Source organism: Triplophysa dalaica, chromosome 20, assembly GCF_015846415.1.
Source record: "Triplophysa dalaica isolate WHDGS20190420 chromosome 20, ASM1584641v1, whole genome shotgun sequence".
Taxonomy (NCBI): Eukaryota; Metazoa; Chordata; class Actinopteri; order Cypriniformes; family Nemacheilidae; genus Triplophysa; species Triplophysa dalaica.
In genome coordinates this window covers 15,912,389-15,930,743 of record NC_079561.1, presented here as the reverse complement: position 1 = coordinate 15,930,743, position 18,355 = coordinate 15,912,389, and the positions used below count along the sequence as shown (strand labels likewise).

Genomic DNA, 18,355 nt, shown 5'->3' with positions numbered 1-18,355 from the left:
TCGTCTCACTACACCGTAGAGGTCAGAACTGCTTCCCAATAACCACACATAAAGGCCTCTATTCACACCAGCGACGCTTACAAGAGGAAGAGCCCCTACAGAAAAGTGAGTTGAGGCCACACATTCAACGAATTGCACAGATGCTCAAGTCAAGCACCTCTGGGCCTCACTGATCTGAAAGTGAAAAAACATGATAGTAACCTTGACACAGTTTCACCTTGGTAAGCCTGCTGTAAGCCTGCCTCATTCTGATTCCTAGACCTGGGCTCCCCTCCCCCTTCACGGAGTGCACGATTTCTTAACCAGCCAGAAGTGCTGAGTGCTGCTGTTTTCTTTGTACACAGAAATTTCGCTGAGGCTGTAAGCTGTCCCCAAACATCTGTTCTCAGGAGTCGTAAATGTTAGGAGAAACGAGGGCTAGAGAAACGCCCTGTGCGTTATGTATGCAAGGTGCCCGAAGACCTTGCCTTCATCTGCCTCCCTTTACGTGTGCCGTTGACACGCAAACAAATGGACGTCAGGTCTTCGTTTTAACACCCGAGTGCAGAAGAAACCGATACAATGACGCCTTTTTATAGAGCGCGTGTGTGGTACTGGAATGAAAAGGGATTTTGTAAGATGTGTTTTTTCTTTTGTTAGTTTGCAATAGTAACCAGCCATTTTAGGGACCACCCATAAGAAACAGTCATAGGTGAAACATGCAATAGATTTTCAGTGGAGTTTACAAATGAATGTTTGTATTGAGAGACTTAATAATTTTAAAGTACAAAGAAAGTTAAATTTACAGTTTACAATACAAGATCAGTCATACCCACAACAATCTGACACTAATTAATGAGCAAATTTGGATGGTTTTAATTATGCCAAAATTATTTGGGATGATTGTAAAAATTTGATAGTAGTATCTAGCAAGAGAATCGAAAACCTTACAGAGAATTTAGTGCAAGTAGATTTTCTATATCTAAAAAATATATTTAGAATCAGAAATCAGAATCAGAAACAAAAAAAAATCATTAATGAAAAAATCCAAAATAATTTCAAAAAAATTAATGAATCAAATAAAATAAAATACAAGACAGTAGTACATGATTATGTCAATAAATTAATAAAAACAAAATAGTTGCACTTGTGGGATACCTATAGCATCGCCCACCTATCCCTTATGAAAATTCACCATGCACTTTTTTTGTCCTATTAGTAACCATTGGTAAAAACATGCTATTTTTGTAAAAAAAAACATGGTTACAATATTTATGGTTATCACAGTTTAACCACTTTTAAAACAATAGTAAAAATATGGTTAATTTTCAAAAGTGATGAGCTTAATCTAGCTTGTAATATTATTTAAATCTTAATAATGCTTTTTTAAACAAAAAAGCACAAAAAAAACTTTTTTATAGGCACTCCTGGGGGTCACAAAGTCCGATGTATTTGCATCTAGAGTCATATTGCTGCTCAGTCACACGCAACTGTTTTATAGGCCCCTAATACCGAAAATAATTCATGCCTTCGTTCATCATCTTAAAAGCATTGCTAAGCGAGGTAATATCGTTTGTTCTGAATTACTGAGTAAAATGTAACAGCGCAGTCAGGATTATACTTGATCCTATCACATTATCTATTTCTGCACCCACATGCCATAACGTGGGCATTAAGCCCCTGCGTGCCGATGTAACTGAGCTAAAATGCACATCAACGTGTGTAGGTGAAATCTAATGAGCTATAGTGAAGAAATACTTCCTTCCTGAACGCTGTCAAACGGCATGCGTCAAACGCTAACATGTCGAGAAGGAATCTACATTATTATAAAACAGTTTGTGGTTTTCATATGCCAAATTTGAGAATGTTAAATTTTAGACTGAGGCACAAATAAAATTGCATAGTTATCAAAGTTTAAAAACAATTATTTTTGGCAATTTAAAAAATATTTAAAATAGTATTTGTTTTAATTCCAGGTTCTAGATTTTGAGATTACCAATAAGTAGATACATAAATAAAATAAAAATGAGCAATAAATGTCATTAAATATAAGTGTCTTGTGCAGCGGGCAGGGACAGAACTATAAAAAAATAAACAAACACATATAAAGAAATATTTTGTGATGTTTTTATTATAGTTCAGTGTATCTCTTAATATCTTGTTGGCATAGGCTACCTGAAATTAATTAAATGAGCTGCTTAAAATTCACATTTATTTACACGGGACTAAACGGTTTAAAATTAAAACAAGTGAGAGGACACAAGCAAGGACAGCACAGATTAATAATGCATCCTCTTCTTTGAGAGCCACTGACCGGGTCACTGCTGTCTCGAGGCAAAACAGAGGTCAAGAGGTGAGAGGTGAACTCTGGAGTAACTGCATATATTAGCAGGCCTAGGCATGCCATTCGTGCTTTCTACATATAGCTTTCCTAATATGATATGGTTTCAGCGGGCCTCAACACCGGGAGAGAATAAGCACTTTGTGGGAAGTGTATTTTTATTTAAATTGATTAAGTTCTTAATATGAGTGGCATCTCTGTTTAAATTTAGCTCGAAAGACCTTCAAAATACTTTAATCATGTATTTAGTTATATTATATTATATTAGCCTATTTATAATATAGCTTTTGACAAAACAGAATTCAAGCTGCAAATTAACTTTCTATTTTATTACTTGCATGTAGTTTTCATTTACAATAACAATTTTAGAAATACTCTCGTCATGCCGGTTTATTGGAAGAAATCTAACATGAAGCATTCACCATTTTCTTGCGAATCAAGAACAAAAAGATGCCATTCAAATGCGGCAATCATACAACTCATCAAGTCAAATCAATTCAAAGTCAATCTACGTAAATCCACCTATCAATAACTCGATCGGTTAGAGGTGGCGATAATCTTTTTGCTCATTCAAGATAATTCCAGCAATTATTTCTGCCCATTGCCATCTGACATCACCGTGACGAAGGCTAAATTTGGAATTAGAAAGTGCGAATGAACAGTGCGATTGAGGAAGAGGTGAGAAAATTGTTACTTGACATTTTGCGTACATTTTGATGATTAAGTAGGCTATAGATGAAAGAATCTCAATTAGACACACATGGAATAAGTATAACATTTAAAAACACACGCCTGCCAAGAAATATAACGCAAAACATATCCAATGCATTCCTCCGCCAACACTATTCATATCTGTGTATTTCAGTGCTTTGATGCCATCAATATGAGAAGTTGGTATCAGCGGAGGTTCAACCCGTGGCACTCGATTTAACCTCTTCTAGCAATAAATTGGTGAAAATACACGGCTAAGTGAAGGCACTTTGTACGCTGACAGCTTTTAGCCATTATTTAGAAAGACGAGTTCCACCGATCATCTTGCGGCGCTCTTTATTTGCAGATAAAAACACGAGCAGCATGGATGTGACAGACACAGTATGTCTGCAAAGAGCATAAAATATAAAGCTAACCTGTTGAGTATGTGTTTCTAGATGTGTGTGTAGGTATAATATTATTTGTTTGACAATATGTTTTTAACTAAAATTGGCTTAATCTACCTATAGGCTACTTTCAGATTGTATTTTTTCGTTTTAAAAATAAGGATGCATTCAGCAATTCAGTTTCTTGGAAATAAAGTACTTCTTGTTGGTTACCAAAATTGAAATTAGACGATGATAATGGGATACAAGATACAACACTGATCTTAATTCGCTCGGTTTTGAGTTTGGGATAATAATCAAATGATTTGTGATTTTTTCTGATCTTTAATAACAGAAGCAGGTTCAACGTGATAGGATTATAATTAAGTTGATGGCAATACAACAATAATTTATAGTTTTAAGTCCTGAAAAATGAGACCTTTTTAATAATCTGGCCTCACGCGAACTTCCTCTAGCCTATATATATTTCCATTGTTGTGGAATCGTTACTATTCTAATTTCCTAAATTTGAAAATAATTTTGGGTATATTTTATTTGCGGAGTGAAATAATATTTGTTATCGTTTAGAATTTTCACTCTTATGAAAATGTTTACTCGCTTCATAATGTGCAGGTGAGTGTCCAGGTTTAGTCCCAACAATCTTGTATATAGGTTTTCTCAGAGGAGAAATAAGTGTTCATTTAGTTTGATGTGGAATCCTCTTCACAACCAGAAATCACCATATATCCTGGAACTAGGCACTCACGTAGCAGTTTCTTCTGTTTCATGCGTCTGTTTTGAAACCAGATCTTTACTTAAGTTTCGATTAGATGGAGAGTGTTGGCTACTTCGACCCGACTGGCACGAGTCAGATATTTGTTGAAATGAAATTCCTTCTCTAGTTCTGTGAGTTGTTTGGTGGTAAAATTGGTTCGAGTGGGTCCGCTGACAGTCTGTCCGCTCGCGCAGTTCTCATCGAGATCTCGGGTTTGGTCAGCCTTCGGCTCCGGGTCCGACCATATCACCAAATGTGTCTTGACTGTAAAATAAACAAATTCAAAATAGATTATTTTACCAAAAGTAAATGCTGCTTAAGTTTAAAATTTAACATTATTCTTGAAATTTCACTTTTTATGTATTTGTTTTATTTATTAATACATAAAAAAACTCAATATCAGATCAAACCAATTGAGGCAGGGATTTTAGTCATTTTCTTTGGAAACGCGTCAAACAATCACATAGGTTTAAGTTTCTGAATAAGCATTTTTTTATATTTATTATCATTTATTTATTATAATAATTAGTCTATTATTAATAATACGTTTTAAATAAATGATGTAGCTCAAGCATCAAAACAAAATTCTACATCTATATATAGCTGAAAATGGGTTTTATTTGTGTTTTGGGTAGAACATATGAGTGTTTTAAAATATGCTTTCAACTACTCTACAATGAAGTTATTAAAAAGGATGCATAAACACTATAGAATATATTTCCAACTATTTAAAAATAAAAAGCATCCATTTGAAACTGTGTGATCTGACATGTTGCCTTTTTATTAGGATGCAGTGGTTTACCCTAAAATATTTGCAGCATTTGGTTCCATTTACAAAGCACACAATTTAGTAAACATGGGCACACATGTTTTTTAATGATTTTTTAATTGTATTTAATTTGTATTAATAGTAAAAATATCTAATAAAAAATGCAAGCTGACCTGTCTGGTGAAGGCAGTTTTCATAGTGTTTTAGGAATTTGCAATTATGTAACTTTAACCTGAGTTCTAGAATCCTGCCTGAGTGATCCACTCATAGGACTGTCTGGTTTTTGTAACCTTGCAGATGGCTCTCACGGTCTGTCATAAAAACATGCCAGAGATGCTGCTGTGCTGTGAATACTTTGTGAATGCTTTGCTCAAGCTTAAACCTGCTATAAACAACACTCAATTTAAACCTGAATTCAATAAAGGCCATTAGCGTTTCTGTTTTTATGCCTTTACTATGGTGTTAATTTTAAACCTGCAGTTTTACTGAGCTTGTCAACCAACAGCTGTTTTAATGGAAACCAAAGCCGCGTTTTGTTGTTTGCTTGTGTTGTTTGCTCTCTGCAGCACACAGGAAGTAGCACATTCTTTTACAACACACACACACACACACACACACACACACACACATGGGTGAGACAGGAAAACCCTTCGGAGTGATACAGGCACACTGAGCCCTTCACATACTGTTACAGTTGCGAGTGTCTTTCTAACCTTTGTGCCATCTGCACAACGTGTGTGACTGTGTGTGTGGTCATGTCATTGCAGTCAAGGACTTACATTCTAAACAAATGGAAGGCAAAGCAATTGTCAGAGTGTTTTGGTTATGAAAAATATAAACAAACACATTTTTATTAGTCACTAAATCTAATCAATCTCCCCAGAGGATGTCCATTTTTAGGGTTAGAGCCCAAATAACTGATTGTGATATTGACTGTGAGAGCACTAATCTTCATCTTCCTTTCACTGTACAATCAAACTCCCATCTAAACTTGGTAAATGAAAAAAAAGGCAACTGTAAGGTCATCTCTGATAATTACCGGGGACATTCACGAAATCAGTGAATTCGCAGTCATACAAAGTAATGAAATAATTTCCTTAGGAAATAAGAAATGTGTATGAAAACACTGATGAATGAGTATCTGGATAATAGAATTGGCAGTCGCCTCGAGGCATAAAGGAATCAGACTAAATATTTGAGGAATGACTTGCAAACTTGGAAATGGCCAGCCAGCTGGAGGGATGACGTGGCCCGCTAAGCCTAAAAGTGAGGGGGTGTGGGGAGGTGGGATCGATACGGATTGCCGTGGTCATCTGGGCATCCAGCCCACAGTAATTCAGGTGCTGTCAGGGTATAATTAAAGAATGACGCACAGGGACTAAGTGCACTGTACTAGGGAATACAGTTGGACACTGCAAGCTTTTATTCACGTTGAGAATAGGAAATATTTTGATCTTGTCCAATAAAAACAATAAACCTCACAATGCAAGCAATCGCTCGCCCATCTTCTATTGAGCTGACTGGTTAACAATGAGCTACATAAGCAATGTTTACCTCCTCTGTAAGCGCTGCCTTTTTTTTCTCTGTTTGAACTTTTTTTTTCTTTTTGCATTAGGTTATGATGGATTTAGGTAACCGTGCAGGACGATATTCAGGTTACCGTAACTGTTGGACTGATGTGAGTGTAAGCACATGTTGACCTCTCATGGATGGCTAAAAAAGTGTTTCAAAAAGTCCAAGTTTAAAGAAACAGAAAGAACGTTGTCCTGTCAGCTTGTTGAAATTCCTTGTTGACAACAAAGCATCTTTCATATGTACCTCTGATTGCCAGAAAGATAAGTTGCACAAGCTCCAAAAAGAGTGAACAAATTGTGCACTCCTGCAGCTGGTGTTAAAAATTATGATTTACTTTCATAAATAAAGGTTTTCTTAACTTAAGGGTTTGTTCCAACAGGGCACTGGCCTTGCCCCCTTCAATTTTTTGAGATTTGATAAGGCAACCATCTATTTCCTGACCACAGCTGTTGTTAAGACACGGGGCAATATACCCTGAAATGACCTTTTCGCTAACATATTTATTTGCCTGCGAGTTATTTTACGTCATCAGTGTGGGCCGAGAAGACATTCTTCTCCTTGACAGTCTGGAAACCATACGGCTCTATTGCTGTTTTTAGGAAATGACGAATAATCTAGGTCTCTTCTTGGTTTTGCCATCAAGCCTATTAAAAGTATTGTGATTTATTGAGGGGACAAGTGATTCACAATTTAACACTCACAACAAGCATGAAATACTTTGACATAATACGGTCAAATGTCCCAGAGTGTGACATTTTATGAGCACACGTCAAGTAACTCACATTTGAACCGCATTAAACACAGACCTATCTGATCATTACTCTGGTTAAGGATCAAGCTTCTTTTCTGACAGACATTTTCCAGCATTCAATATAGACAATTAATTGCGCCTTGTAAACATTGGTCTGTATTAAGATTTAAGGCTCTGTCCATGAAAGTGTGCCTCTGAAGTTTATTTGGCTCTGAATAGGGAGCTAGGGGGTGCTGGACTCCTTTAAATATGACCAGGGCTGTTGCTTGTCATGAGAGGATTTTAAGAGGATGCACATACAGAATAGAATGGAATTTGCTATTTATAACATGGAGGAATTGTGCCTGGCATGTTTTTGCTGACCTATTTAAACACCAGAGCAGATAAATATATTACACTCTCTTTCAGTTTTAAACATTTCTCCGGATTGTTGAAAGCAGACTGATTTGTGAAACAAAACTCCCCGTTTCTTGACACATGCCAAATCGGTTAGAGGATGGGCCGAGTTTCAACATGACCTTTACAGTAAACTTATGTATACTGCTTTTGCTACTTTAAAAATCTTAGATAGAAATGTTACAGGTTGAAGTTAGCATTTCTTTTGACTTTCTTCAGTTTTTCCTTAGTTTTAATTCAGAAGATGTTTAATTAACTAGATTATGACCTACATTTCTGTTATTTTATAGAGCTATTTAAAATGACAACATGGTATATATTTTTGCCGTTGTTTCTAATGGGAGATTTTAGATACATATTCGGTTAACTTCTGATGACTATTTTAACACTCAAAATATAACTAAACAACCCTTCACACAATGCTATTCAAAGTTGTTAGGCTATGTCTCTGTCTGGCCCATCAAAACTCCACCTCCAAGTTTCAGTGTCCTAGCTGAAAATCTTCCCTCCCCTCTACAGTTTCACTCAAATAATGAAACCTACAAGTCTATACGTAACATGTACAATAAATTGCAAAATGACTATCAAACCATGTCACTAGAATGAAGAAGCACATATGTTGCTATTTCACTAAGATATGTGGTGAGTACACCGGGCCAATGCATCGCCTCCCTGCAGGGGTGTGCGCTATACAGAGATTAAAAGTTAAAACTCTTAAATTTACCTGCACGTGGCTGATTCCTCCTGACTCTCATCCAATCGAATGTCTTTCCGCTTTGACATGTCTCATTTAACGTGTTTAGAGTCTCGTATCTGGTATTGTCCTCAACTGCTTGATGCTGCCTTGGGCCATCGAGGTGTGTGTTGACTGGGCCACAGTGCTCACCGGAGAAAGTTCTCAAAGTGTCTGAGGAAGGCGAGCAGCCCGTTCTGGAAAGACCCTGTTCGCAGCTTTGGAAGGAGGGGGCTTGGGGTCGAACAGGGTCCACTGGTCTATAGAAATCTTGATTATGGGGGAAGGGGTGTCTGGTCGAGTTTGTATGGCCAGGGACTTCACAGGGCTTTGAACACGCGGCTGTGGCCGTGGCACTGAAATGCGTAAAATGAACCTGAAGAAAGTCCGCCCCAGTGTTGCCATCCCTGGTTCGAACGTCAGTATTAGCTCCGTGGTCCTGATGCTGGCGCATTACTCCCGTAGCATGATAGCCTTTAATGAAAAGCTAAGTTGTGTCCCCGCCGCCCATGAACCCTTGATAAGAATTCATAACAGCATCTTATATATTCCAAATTGTCGTCCAAACCGGCAAGCGACAGAAACATCCATAGACGGTCACTCAGACAGCACTCATCGAGCGCATAAGGACAGAGGCACCGATCTAGACAGCGACATGCCTCGTAGAAAAAATGGATCGGTGATGGATTGGGATGACGTGCCCTCTAACTCTTGGCCAATAGCCGGACATCTCCCTCATCTGAGTGAGCATTAATTTACGAAAGCAAGCAAGTTTAGACTACTTACTTGACCTGCCAATAAGGTCCCGTGTGTGTGTGTGTGTATTTGTGTGCGCGCGGGGGGTCATCATACGTAATAATAGTTCAATTTTTTTAAATGAAATTTTCCAACATTATTATGCTGATAATTTAGAAAAAGATAGAGTTGCCTAAATGTTAAGCGCAGGAGGGTACCAATAAACTCTAGTCCTAATTTTTAAATCTGCGGATCTAAACATTCAGCGGATGTTAGGCTACGGCTTTCTTCAAACTTTAAAATGCAAATGGGTTTTTTGCTCTCTTAACGCTTTATCCATATAGCTAAAACACGATAACACATGCACGACTTCTTCTTTGGCTAGTTTAAAATTATTCAACTCTCTATCATCGTCTTATTTAAATTGTCATCGCTATATCTGAGAAACAAGCATTCTCGATGCAAATTATGACCTCATCGGCTACTTGGGACAAAATGTAGGCAAGCTATATTTTGAATTCTAGGTCATAGGGAATCCAACCCAACAAGTAAAAATGATGTCAAAAGGGAATCATAAGGTCATTGTATGAGGAGATCTTTGAGTGATTATCTGTGCTCTAAACAGCTGTCGTCACAGGGTCATTCGACGGTCAAATGATAATCAGCAGCTGCCTCCTCTGCCATAATGAAACGCGTCAAATGATACAAATAATAATATGATTATAGACTAAATTCGATAGATTTTGGTAGCTGTTTCATAATTCAAATACCCATGCGGGTTTCTATAATTTAAAGTAATTTAAAGAATAATTAACATTTTCTTAAAAACATTTTTGCAAGATGACCTGAAAATATCGAAAAGATTTTCCAAAATTAAAATCTATTTCAGAAATAAAAAACGTCACTGTAGTTTTTATCCTGGTGTTTGTGAAAAGCCCTGCATGCAAAGTTTATGTTTTTATTCGATGTAAGCCTTTTTTAATCTTAACTGTTAACATTTTTATTCATATAAATAGATATGCTATCCAAAATGAAAAATACATAGTACTACTCTGTAAAGAGCTATTATTTGATTCACTGAGTTCAAACAACATTACGAAGACATTCTTACCTGTATTTAGGTAAGTGGCAAGTGGTAGCACTGATTCCTTTCTGACAGGCTTATTTAAATATATATATATAATTGGGTCCATAGATTAAAAGCATTGGTTCAGATAAAAAAAGAAAATCAACACAGACAACTGTGTGTCAATGTAGTCATCTTTAAACCATATTCAACATATTATAGTATTTATCTGGCAGATCGCCTACTTTAATACAAAATGACCCTGGGCATATTGGTTACTTTTTAATTGATTTTCTATTTAAGTATGCAATCGCTGACATTGATCAATGCGCTGGTTCTCGCTACTTTTTTGTGTCCTGCATATTAAGTTAAAAGTTCAACTTTGACACACAATTCAGCACTGTTTTACTTATTATAAAAAACCTTGTGCAATATGGTGAGTTTGTGTTTAGAGAAACTGGTTTTACCAGTTTAGTATTTTGTTCTTCTTCATACACATAGAGCTATCTTTTCTTATTTCCGGGTTTTAGTGCCAGCACGTGTCAGGAAGGCGTGTCTCTTTCGCCTGCTCTGCGTTACGCTTTTAGTGTTTTTGCAAAAACGCGATTTGTGTGGATGGCTTATTTCAATACATTGCAAATGAAAATATATTTTTTATCAGTAAAAAAATATGTGTGTATTATCCGGGATTCGAACCCCCAACCCGGGTGTTACTTGTGACATTAAGTCTAAATTAAAAACACGGTCATTAAAATTAAAGAAATTCTTATTTCGTATTATTAGTTTGTAATGAAACGAACTGGCAATATTTCAGTATAAAAGGTAATTGAAAATAATTATATTAGGTTAATGGACTCAACAGTCATTTGTTGTCTGCATTTAAACACACAGCCACCTGTAAAAACTACTGCCCAGTACAGGAGGAGGAGGAATTTTCACTTATATGACCTATATAGAGTTTTGCTAGACCTCTGCAGTGATTAAAAAACAATCTCAAATAATCACCAATGTATAACTGTGCACTCCCAACCCAGAGATCTGGTCCCAGCTGGAAGAATAAATGGAATTCTACAGGCAGCAATGCACTGAATGACGGAGTGCAATATATCCCTTCCCTCTGTATATTTGCATGGTACACTTATCCATCTTTATGTCAGCTGTGGGGTTACCCAGGGTTCATGCGCTAGCTTGTTTCTCTCCTCTACGCTCAATAAATAAATCTCTGCTGCTCTCTGTGTACGGGCTGAATATAAATTTGTTTGCAGTCGATCGCAGGCCTGTGTGAAGGCATTAGAAATTGTATTTCTGTAATGGGTTTCAGCATGAGGTGGGGGGGGGGGGGTTGCAGAAGTGTTTGGCTGGAGGGTATATAAAAAACAGGTGTGCACTGCTTTACCTCAATAAGATTATACACACTTTTATTGTCCAGTTAAGATAAATTTGCCCTAAACTGATTTTGCAATAGATTTAAACTGTTTTTTAATATTATTTACTTTTGTTTTATAAAGATCAAATATTAAAGGTTTATAAGATTCTTCTTGTGCCATATGTTTGATTATTATGAACCTTGAAATGTAGCCATGTTAAACACGCTTCTGTGTGTATTCGGCAGAGTTTGACTTTAGGAAGAAAAGCTTCAGGTAAACAAGTTATTGCAAGCTGCCGCCCTTAGTACCAAACAGCTTGTGTCCCATCAACATGCATATTTGCCTGGACAGATGACTGGGAAATAGTCTTGGCTCGTGTTTAGAGCTAGGTGAGACAATTTTCATTTATTTTCTTTATTGACTGGATAGAGACCAAATAATACCAACATCTGAGCTATTTCTGTCAACTGTCAGATACTATTTAAATGTTGGCAGCGTAGGGAAATAAAGCCTCAGTCCAAGCAGAGTTGTCACCTCCGTAGCAACTGTCTTTGACCGTTTTGTCTGTGAAGTAATTACATGCATGTTCACCTCTCTGTCTCTTACCCCTATATCTTCAGGGTGATGATGAATACCAGTGTGGGAGAGGTGAGGCTTCATTATGATTTCAATATATCACTCTTCTCAAAGGGGTCTCGCTGATAATCTGATCTCTTGTTGGTGATCCTACCACCGTGCCAGTGGTATCACAGCCACGATCGTATACTTGACTGGTTTTGACCTCCAACCCCCCAACAGAGCTCTGGAATGATGTAGCTGGTGTTGACTTGTGTCCCTGATTTAACCCTTAAAGTCTGTCGGGCCTGATTATTTCTCATCTTTGAGCCCTGAAAATGCCAGGAGTGAGACGGTGTTGACAGATGACTGTCACCTCTGGCAGAAAGGTCATTGCTGTTAATGCAGCAGGGCCTGTCTCAGATGATTGGTTAAGGGCTGGTAATCTATGCATTTGCGTACACCTCTTACTTTATCACTTGGGAACACACCTCGCAGCCAAAGAGGAGCCAAGAGGAGCTGCATTCTAGTGTAGAAAGAGAGGGAGAGACAGAGGTAAAAGAACAGATAGGGAGGCACAAAGGGAGTCAAGGTTAATTTATATTTGGTGGAAGAACAGGCTTCATGTAGCTTGCCTAATATCTGTTGGAACTGGTGTTTTTGGGAGGAGTGCAGCTTACCTGTGATTGTGGTTTAAATGTGTTATTGTTTGCAATCGCGTGTGATCCCCTTAGTTCAACCAAAAAAGAAAATTCTGTCATCACCCTATTGTAACTTCAAACCTGTATGACTTACTTTCTTCTGCAGAACACAAAAGAAGATATTTTGAAAAATGTTGGTAGCGGAATGTAGTAGAGTAGGCGGGGCGAGACCGTGGTTCGTGTCCGGTGAGTAATTTGTGCGCACAGCTGTGCCAGCTGTGCGCACACCGGGCTCGAATCACGTAGGAGATTGGGAGCATATAAAAGGAACAAGCGACCGGACCGTCGAGGAGAGAGGTCCGGGCCCGAAGTGTTTGTATATGTATTTATGTTCTAGTGTTTTGTATTTATGTTTTGTTCGCCGGCGGTCGGCCGTGAGGGGCCGCCGGCTGTTATTATTTATTAAACGTTTAAATGTTTGCCGGTTCCCGCCTCTTTCCTTCCCTTTTATGGAGATGTATTACATTGGTGCCGAAACCCGGGAGGAAGGAGAGACATCGCCGCCGAGGGGCCTCGCGGTGCAGGAGAGTTCGGGCAGCGCGGACGAAGGGCGTCCGCCAGTGGCTGCCCGACGCGGTGGGTCAGGGGAAACGGAAGTGCACAGTGCGGCCACCGTCAAAGCTTCGGTGGATCGGCGACCTTTGCTGCCGCGCCCCTGGGTCGAGGTGGGGTGGCTTTCGTCCAAGCGGGAGCGGGGGAGTTGCCCGCCATCAGCCAGAGGCCGGAGCCTGCGTCCGTCCGCCCAAGGGGGAGGAGCAGGGGACGGGGAACCCGCCCCTACTCCCAGATAAGGGAGGAGCCACCGCAGGCCGCCAGGGGGCGGACGGTCGAGCCGTCCATCGAAGCCCCAGGGCCACCGCAAGGCACCGCGAAGGAGAGTACCCCGGCTGGTTGAGGAACGAGCGGCAGCATGTCGGGGAACCGGACTATAATTTTTTTTTTCTCTCTCCCCTCTCTCTTTCCGGTCGCTCCGAGGGCTCCCGTCTCCGTTGTCTCGTCTTGTCGCTGCATACCCCCCGCCCCACCCCCCCCCCCCCGAGGGAGGGGGAGGGAGCTTGCACAGTCACGGGGGTACCCCCCGGCCTGTGAGGGGTGATGGGGGAATGTAGTAGAGTAGGCGGGGCGAGACCGTGGTTCGTGTCCGGTGAGTAATTGTGAATTAGCGCCAGCTGTGCACACACCGGGCTCGAATCACGTTGGAGATTGGGAGCATATAAAAGGAACGAGCGACCGGACCGTCGAGGAGAGAGGTCCGGGCCCGAAGTGTTTGTATATGTATTTATGTTCTAGTGTTTTGTATTTATGTTTTGTTCGCCGGCGGTCGGCCGTGAGGGGCCGCCGGCTGTTATTATTTATATTAAACGTTTAAATGTTTGCCGGTTCCCGCCTCTTTCCTTCCCTTTTATGGAGATGTATTACACGGAACAATTATGGTACCTATTCACTTATTGTGTGGCCACAAAACAAATGCAAGTCAATGGGTAACGCTGTTGTTCGGATACCAACCTTTTTCAAAATATGTTCTTTTGTGATCTGCTGAAGGAATTAAGTCATACAGGTTTGAAATTACAATTGGGCGATTAAATGATGACATAATTTTCATTTCTGGGTGAACTATCACTTTAACAAGTTAGTTTAAAGAGTATATTATAAGCACGGTCGACCTTAAACCGTGCTGGAAAAGAAAGTTTGGCTTCTTCCATTTTATAATTTAAGCTTAAGAGAGTGAGCAAGACAGAAGAATAGAGTGTGAACTGATGAAGCCATTGGTAATGTCAGCGGCGGTAATTGATAAATCGCTGTGCTGACAAGGTGATTGTTTAAACTTGCACTGGTGCGTTTTACTCGAGCTAAGCAAGATCACTCAGATAACAAAGCACAACGACTGAAAACTTTTCGTTAAAGACAATTTGGCAGTCTTTATATTTCATAATTTGTCTGGCTTCTACAACTTCTGCGTGTTCGCTATAATGAACTTCTTATTATCTTTGCCAAAGCCTTATTCCCTGGAGAATTCACAACAATATGGAGCATCGCCACTTGTAACAAAACTGTTTTTCCAACAGAACGGAGTACATAGTGACCAGGTGTGCGATAATGGAATGCATCGCTGATTCTTACAGTCACACAGAGATACCAGCAGGCGTTTGGAGAAAAAGCTCTACTGCGCCTATTCATTGCCACAATCATGTACTTCACTTAGCGTATGTCTGTAAAAATATGAATGCTTCCGGTCTTCACTTCCTACTTGAGCCCAGCAGGCAAGAGCCCAAACAAAGCGACAATAAACCATCTGTCATACAAGCATAGACTGCCGTATCCTCTCCAAAGCCTCCGGAGCTCCTTACTGGGGGACATTAGGAGGGTTAACAGTCGGTAGGAAGGAAAGGGCTTGTCATTGCAACGCCATATGCCTTATTTTCTCTGTTCTAGAGCGATTGATCTCTCGCTCAGATCTATAAGAAAGGAGCTGTTCGGTTCTGCATAAAGATGCTGTGGATGGCGAGGCTTTATGGTTCGAAGGATTCCAGACCCGTGAAGGGTGAAGTACTTTTAATTAAATTATCGTTTAAATAAAACGTCAAAAATGTGTAATTTGATTAATCCCGAACATCAAAGTGTATGTTATGGTAATTGTTTTGTAAAACCATCATCTGCCTATTTTATTTAATGTCGCCGATCACCTTTTGCCGGAGCGTATTTAAAAAGCCATTGATCTTTATAATGCTGTGCTTTAATATGACAGTAACAGTTGTACGTGAAGTCAAATTGTTCACATTGATGAGGGCTTGCAGGTGAATTATAATCCATCTACCTGAGTGATGCACGCGCCGTGTTCCGTACCAGCAGGCCGACAAATAAATAAAACCCACAAAGGTGACACGAGGAATTGATACTTAACAATCCCTCTGAGCAACTGGCAATAAGAGCAGTCTTGACTGAGAGGAGAACTCCTCAAGAGAGACGGAAAGAGAGCGAGAGACCGAAACAGATAGAGAGAGAAATGGCAAAACTGGGTAGGTTAATGGAAAAGAATGGACTGGATTTGCCAAAGGTCACAAATACGGAGTCAGCACCTTGTTTATGATTGGAAGAGGTCTGAGCACAGCTTGTGTTTCAGCTGCCTAATAAAATGCTCGAAATTACTATTGATTAATGCTTTGGAAAGATAACCGCGAAGGTGCGGTGCGGCGATAACCTATGTAAGCATAAGGTCTGTCGGTTTAAATCCTTAATGAGTGTCTGTATGGTAAAGTGTGGTCACGGAGGTTGATCCTCTACTTTTTAATTGGTACGAGGACCTATATTTCACGATAATATATAATGTTGTATCTTCTAATTTCTAAAATTTTAGCAGGCCATGAGATGTTTGAAGACAAATTGTGAATTTTAATGGCCAGTGGACCATCTCTTATGCAAATTGACTTTAGAATCAATTGATTAGATCCAATTTCCAGATCCTTAACTAGATTCTGGGATTACTAACTAAAGATGGAATGTGATGTATGTATGTCGTACAGCGGGTCATGTGCTACGCCCTTTTTTTTTCAATAATTCCCAGTATGAATTTATTGGGCTTAGTACTCTGTAATCTCATTCTGTTTTGTATTGGGATGTGAAGATGATGACCAGTTGATGGAAGTGTGTTAGTGAAGTCAGTCTAGCTTAGTGCTTTAAATCAATAAAAGACCGTATTGAAAAATAATGGGGAATTTGGAAGAACTGACCTTTTGATTGAAGAAACTGCTTTAGATAGGCATGCAATAAAGCCAATATCTTGTTATACTGCTAAAGTAGTGTAGCATTATTAACTGTCGATGTCAAGGTTAGGTTACATTGTAGTTATGATGATTTTCTCACAAGGATATTGATACTGGTAGGTTAAGCTAGTTGTGTATGTATACAGTATGTCCATGATTTGTGATTTATTACGTGAGTGTGTGTGTGTGTGTACTTTGGTTTTCATAAATCCACTGAATGACATCAGTCTCAGCATTTTGTAATATTTCTCAATGAAACCCAGATTTATGTGCTTGGCTAAAGCTCCATTATACAATAAAGTAGAAAATTGTTTTCCACGTTATTCGTTCTTGCAGTAATGAAATTAAAGAATCAGCTAAAGAAACACATGACTGATCGGTGACCTTTAATTTTTCTTCTCTCTAAGTGTTTTATAGAAATGCACTTAATATATATAAATATGTCATTTTGCTAGCCCATATATATTTCATGACGAAAAAGGATCTTGGATTACATCAGGACCAGTTTTGGATCAATGCAGCTGTGTAGTGCTGTGGGTTTATGCTGCGCACCCGTGTGGTTTTAAATGGCTAAAAATAGGTATTTTTATTGTGTGAGTGGCCATTGCAAGCTCTCTCATCCTCTGCGATCTTTCGCCAGGGGTCGTGTAATGCTTCTTAATGCACTCATAAATCACTACCGGTCAGCCCATGCACACAAGAATGTAAAGAATTCAATGCAGGCTTTATCTTTCTCTCATTTTACTCCTCATGTTGGTCCAGTAAATCTGTATTCCTGAACACTCAAACTGAATTTGCTTTGCGGCTAATTTTTATTAAATTAATTACATAAAATGAAAGATTCAGGAATGTGGTGGACTTCTTGTACTGTTCTTTTAATTCAGACCAAAACTGATCTGTTTTTTAGATGGTAAAAGGAATCACTCCCTGGGGCCACATCAAAGGATCAAGGTACAAGTGGTTACCAGTTAGCCCCTGCTGTACAGATGCGGTAGCTACACCATCTGGAACCTTTTTTCCGGATAGGTATATATATATATATATATATATATATATATATATATACATATATACAAGCAACATGTCCAGTATATTACTTTTCCTGCAGCTCCAGAGTGATCTGACGTGACATTCACATTTCAAGAGATTGCCGTTTTTCTCACAGAATTCACAGAATTTAAAACTGCATGCTTATACTGGGTCTTCCACCAGCAGGGTTACTGTCATTGAGATGAATTTGAACATGGGTAGCTTTTTGCAGGTTTTACAGACCTCCATGGGCTGCGTCATGGAAACACTGCCTAATCTGAGTAGGAAGTATATTATAAAAACTAGGTCTGATGCTGTTTTGTGTTCCCTCTGTTTGCAGCGGTTTGCTTCAGCAGCACAGATTAGATGCTTGCCGTGTGCGCGGGCCCCTCTGAGCCTTCTTTACTGTTTCTCTCTTGTTATATTAATTTAGACTCGTCAGTGCTTCTTCTCGATATCTTCCTTCCTGCAGAGTTCAGTTCAAACACCTGCCTGTAATTTTCAAACAAATACAAGGATGTTGATAAGATAGCTTAGTTGAATTTGATTATCGTTTGAGCTACACTCCACGATAGAACGTTTCCAGACATGAAGAAACCCATGTATTCACCATCTAAACTGCAATACTATATATAATATACTGTATATTTATGTGTGTACTATGTATGTACTGGTTTAACTGACTTTATACAAAACTCATATAATACATATGTTTGTTTGTGTGTGTGTGTGTTATGTACATATGT

At 39.1% G+C, this 18,355-nt stretch overlaps 1 protein-coding gene across 1 annotated transcript; it reads right to left on the bottom strand.

Moving 5' to 3' along the window:
- Window positions 1-4,097: 4,097 nt before the first annotated feature.
- Window positions 4,098-8,927, bottom strand: hoxc1a (homeobox C1a). Its single transcript, XM_056733610.1, is given in 2 exon segments — window positions 4,098-4,435; window positions 8,387-8,927. Coding segments are annotated over 2 exon segments (879 nt in total).
- Between the last annotated feature and the right edge of the window lie 9,428 nt (window positions 8,928-18,355).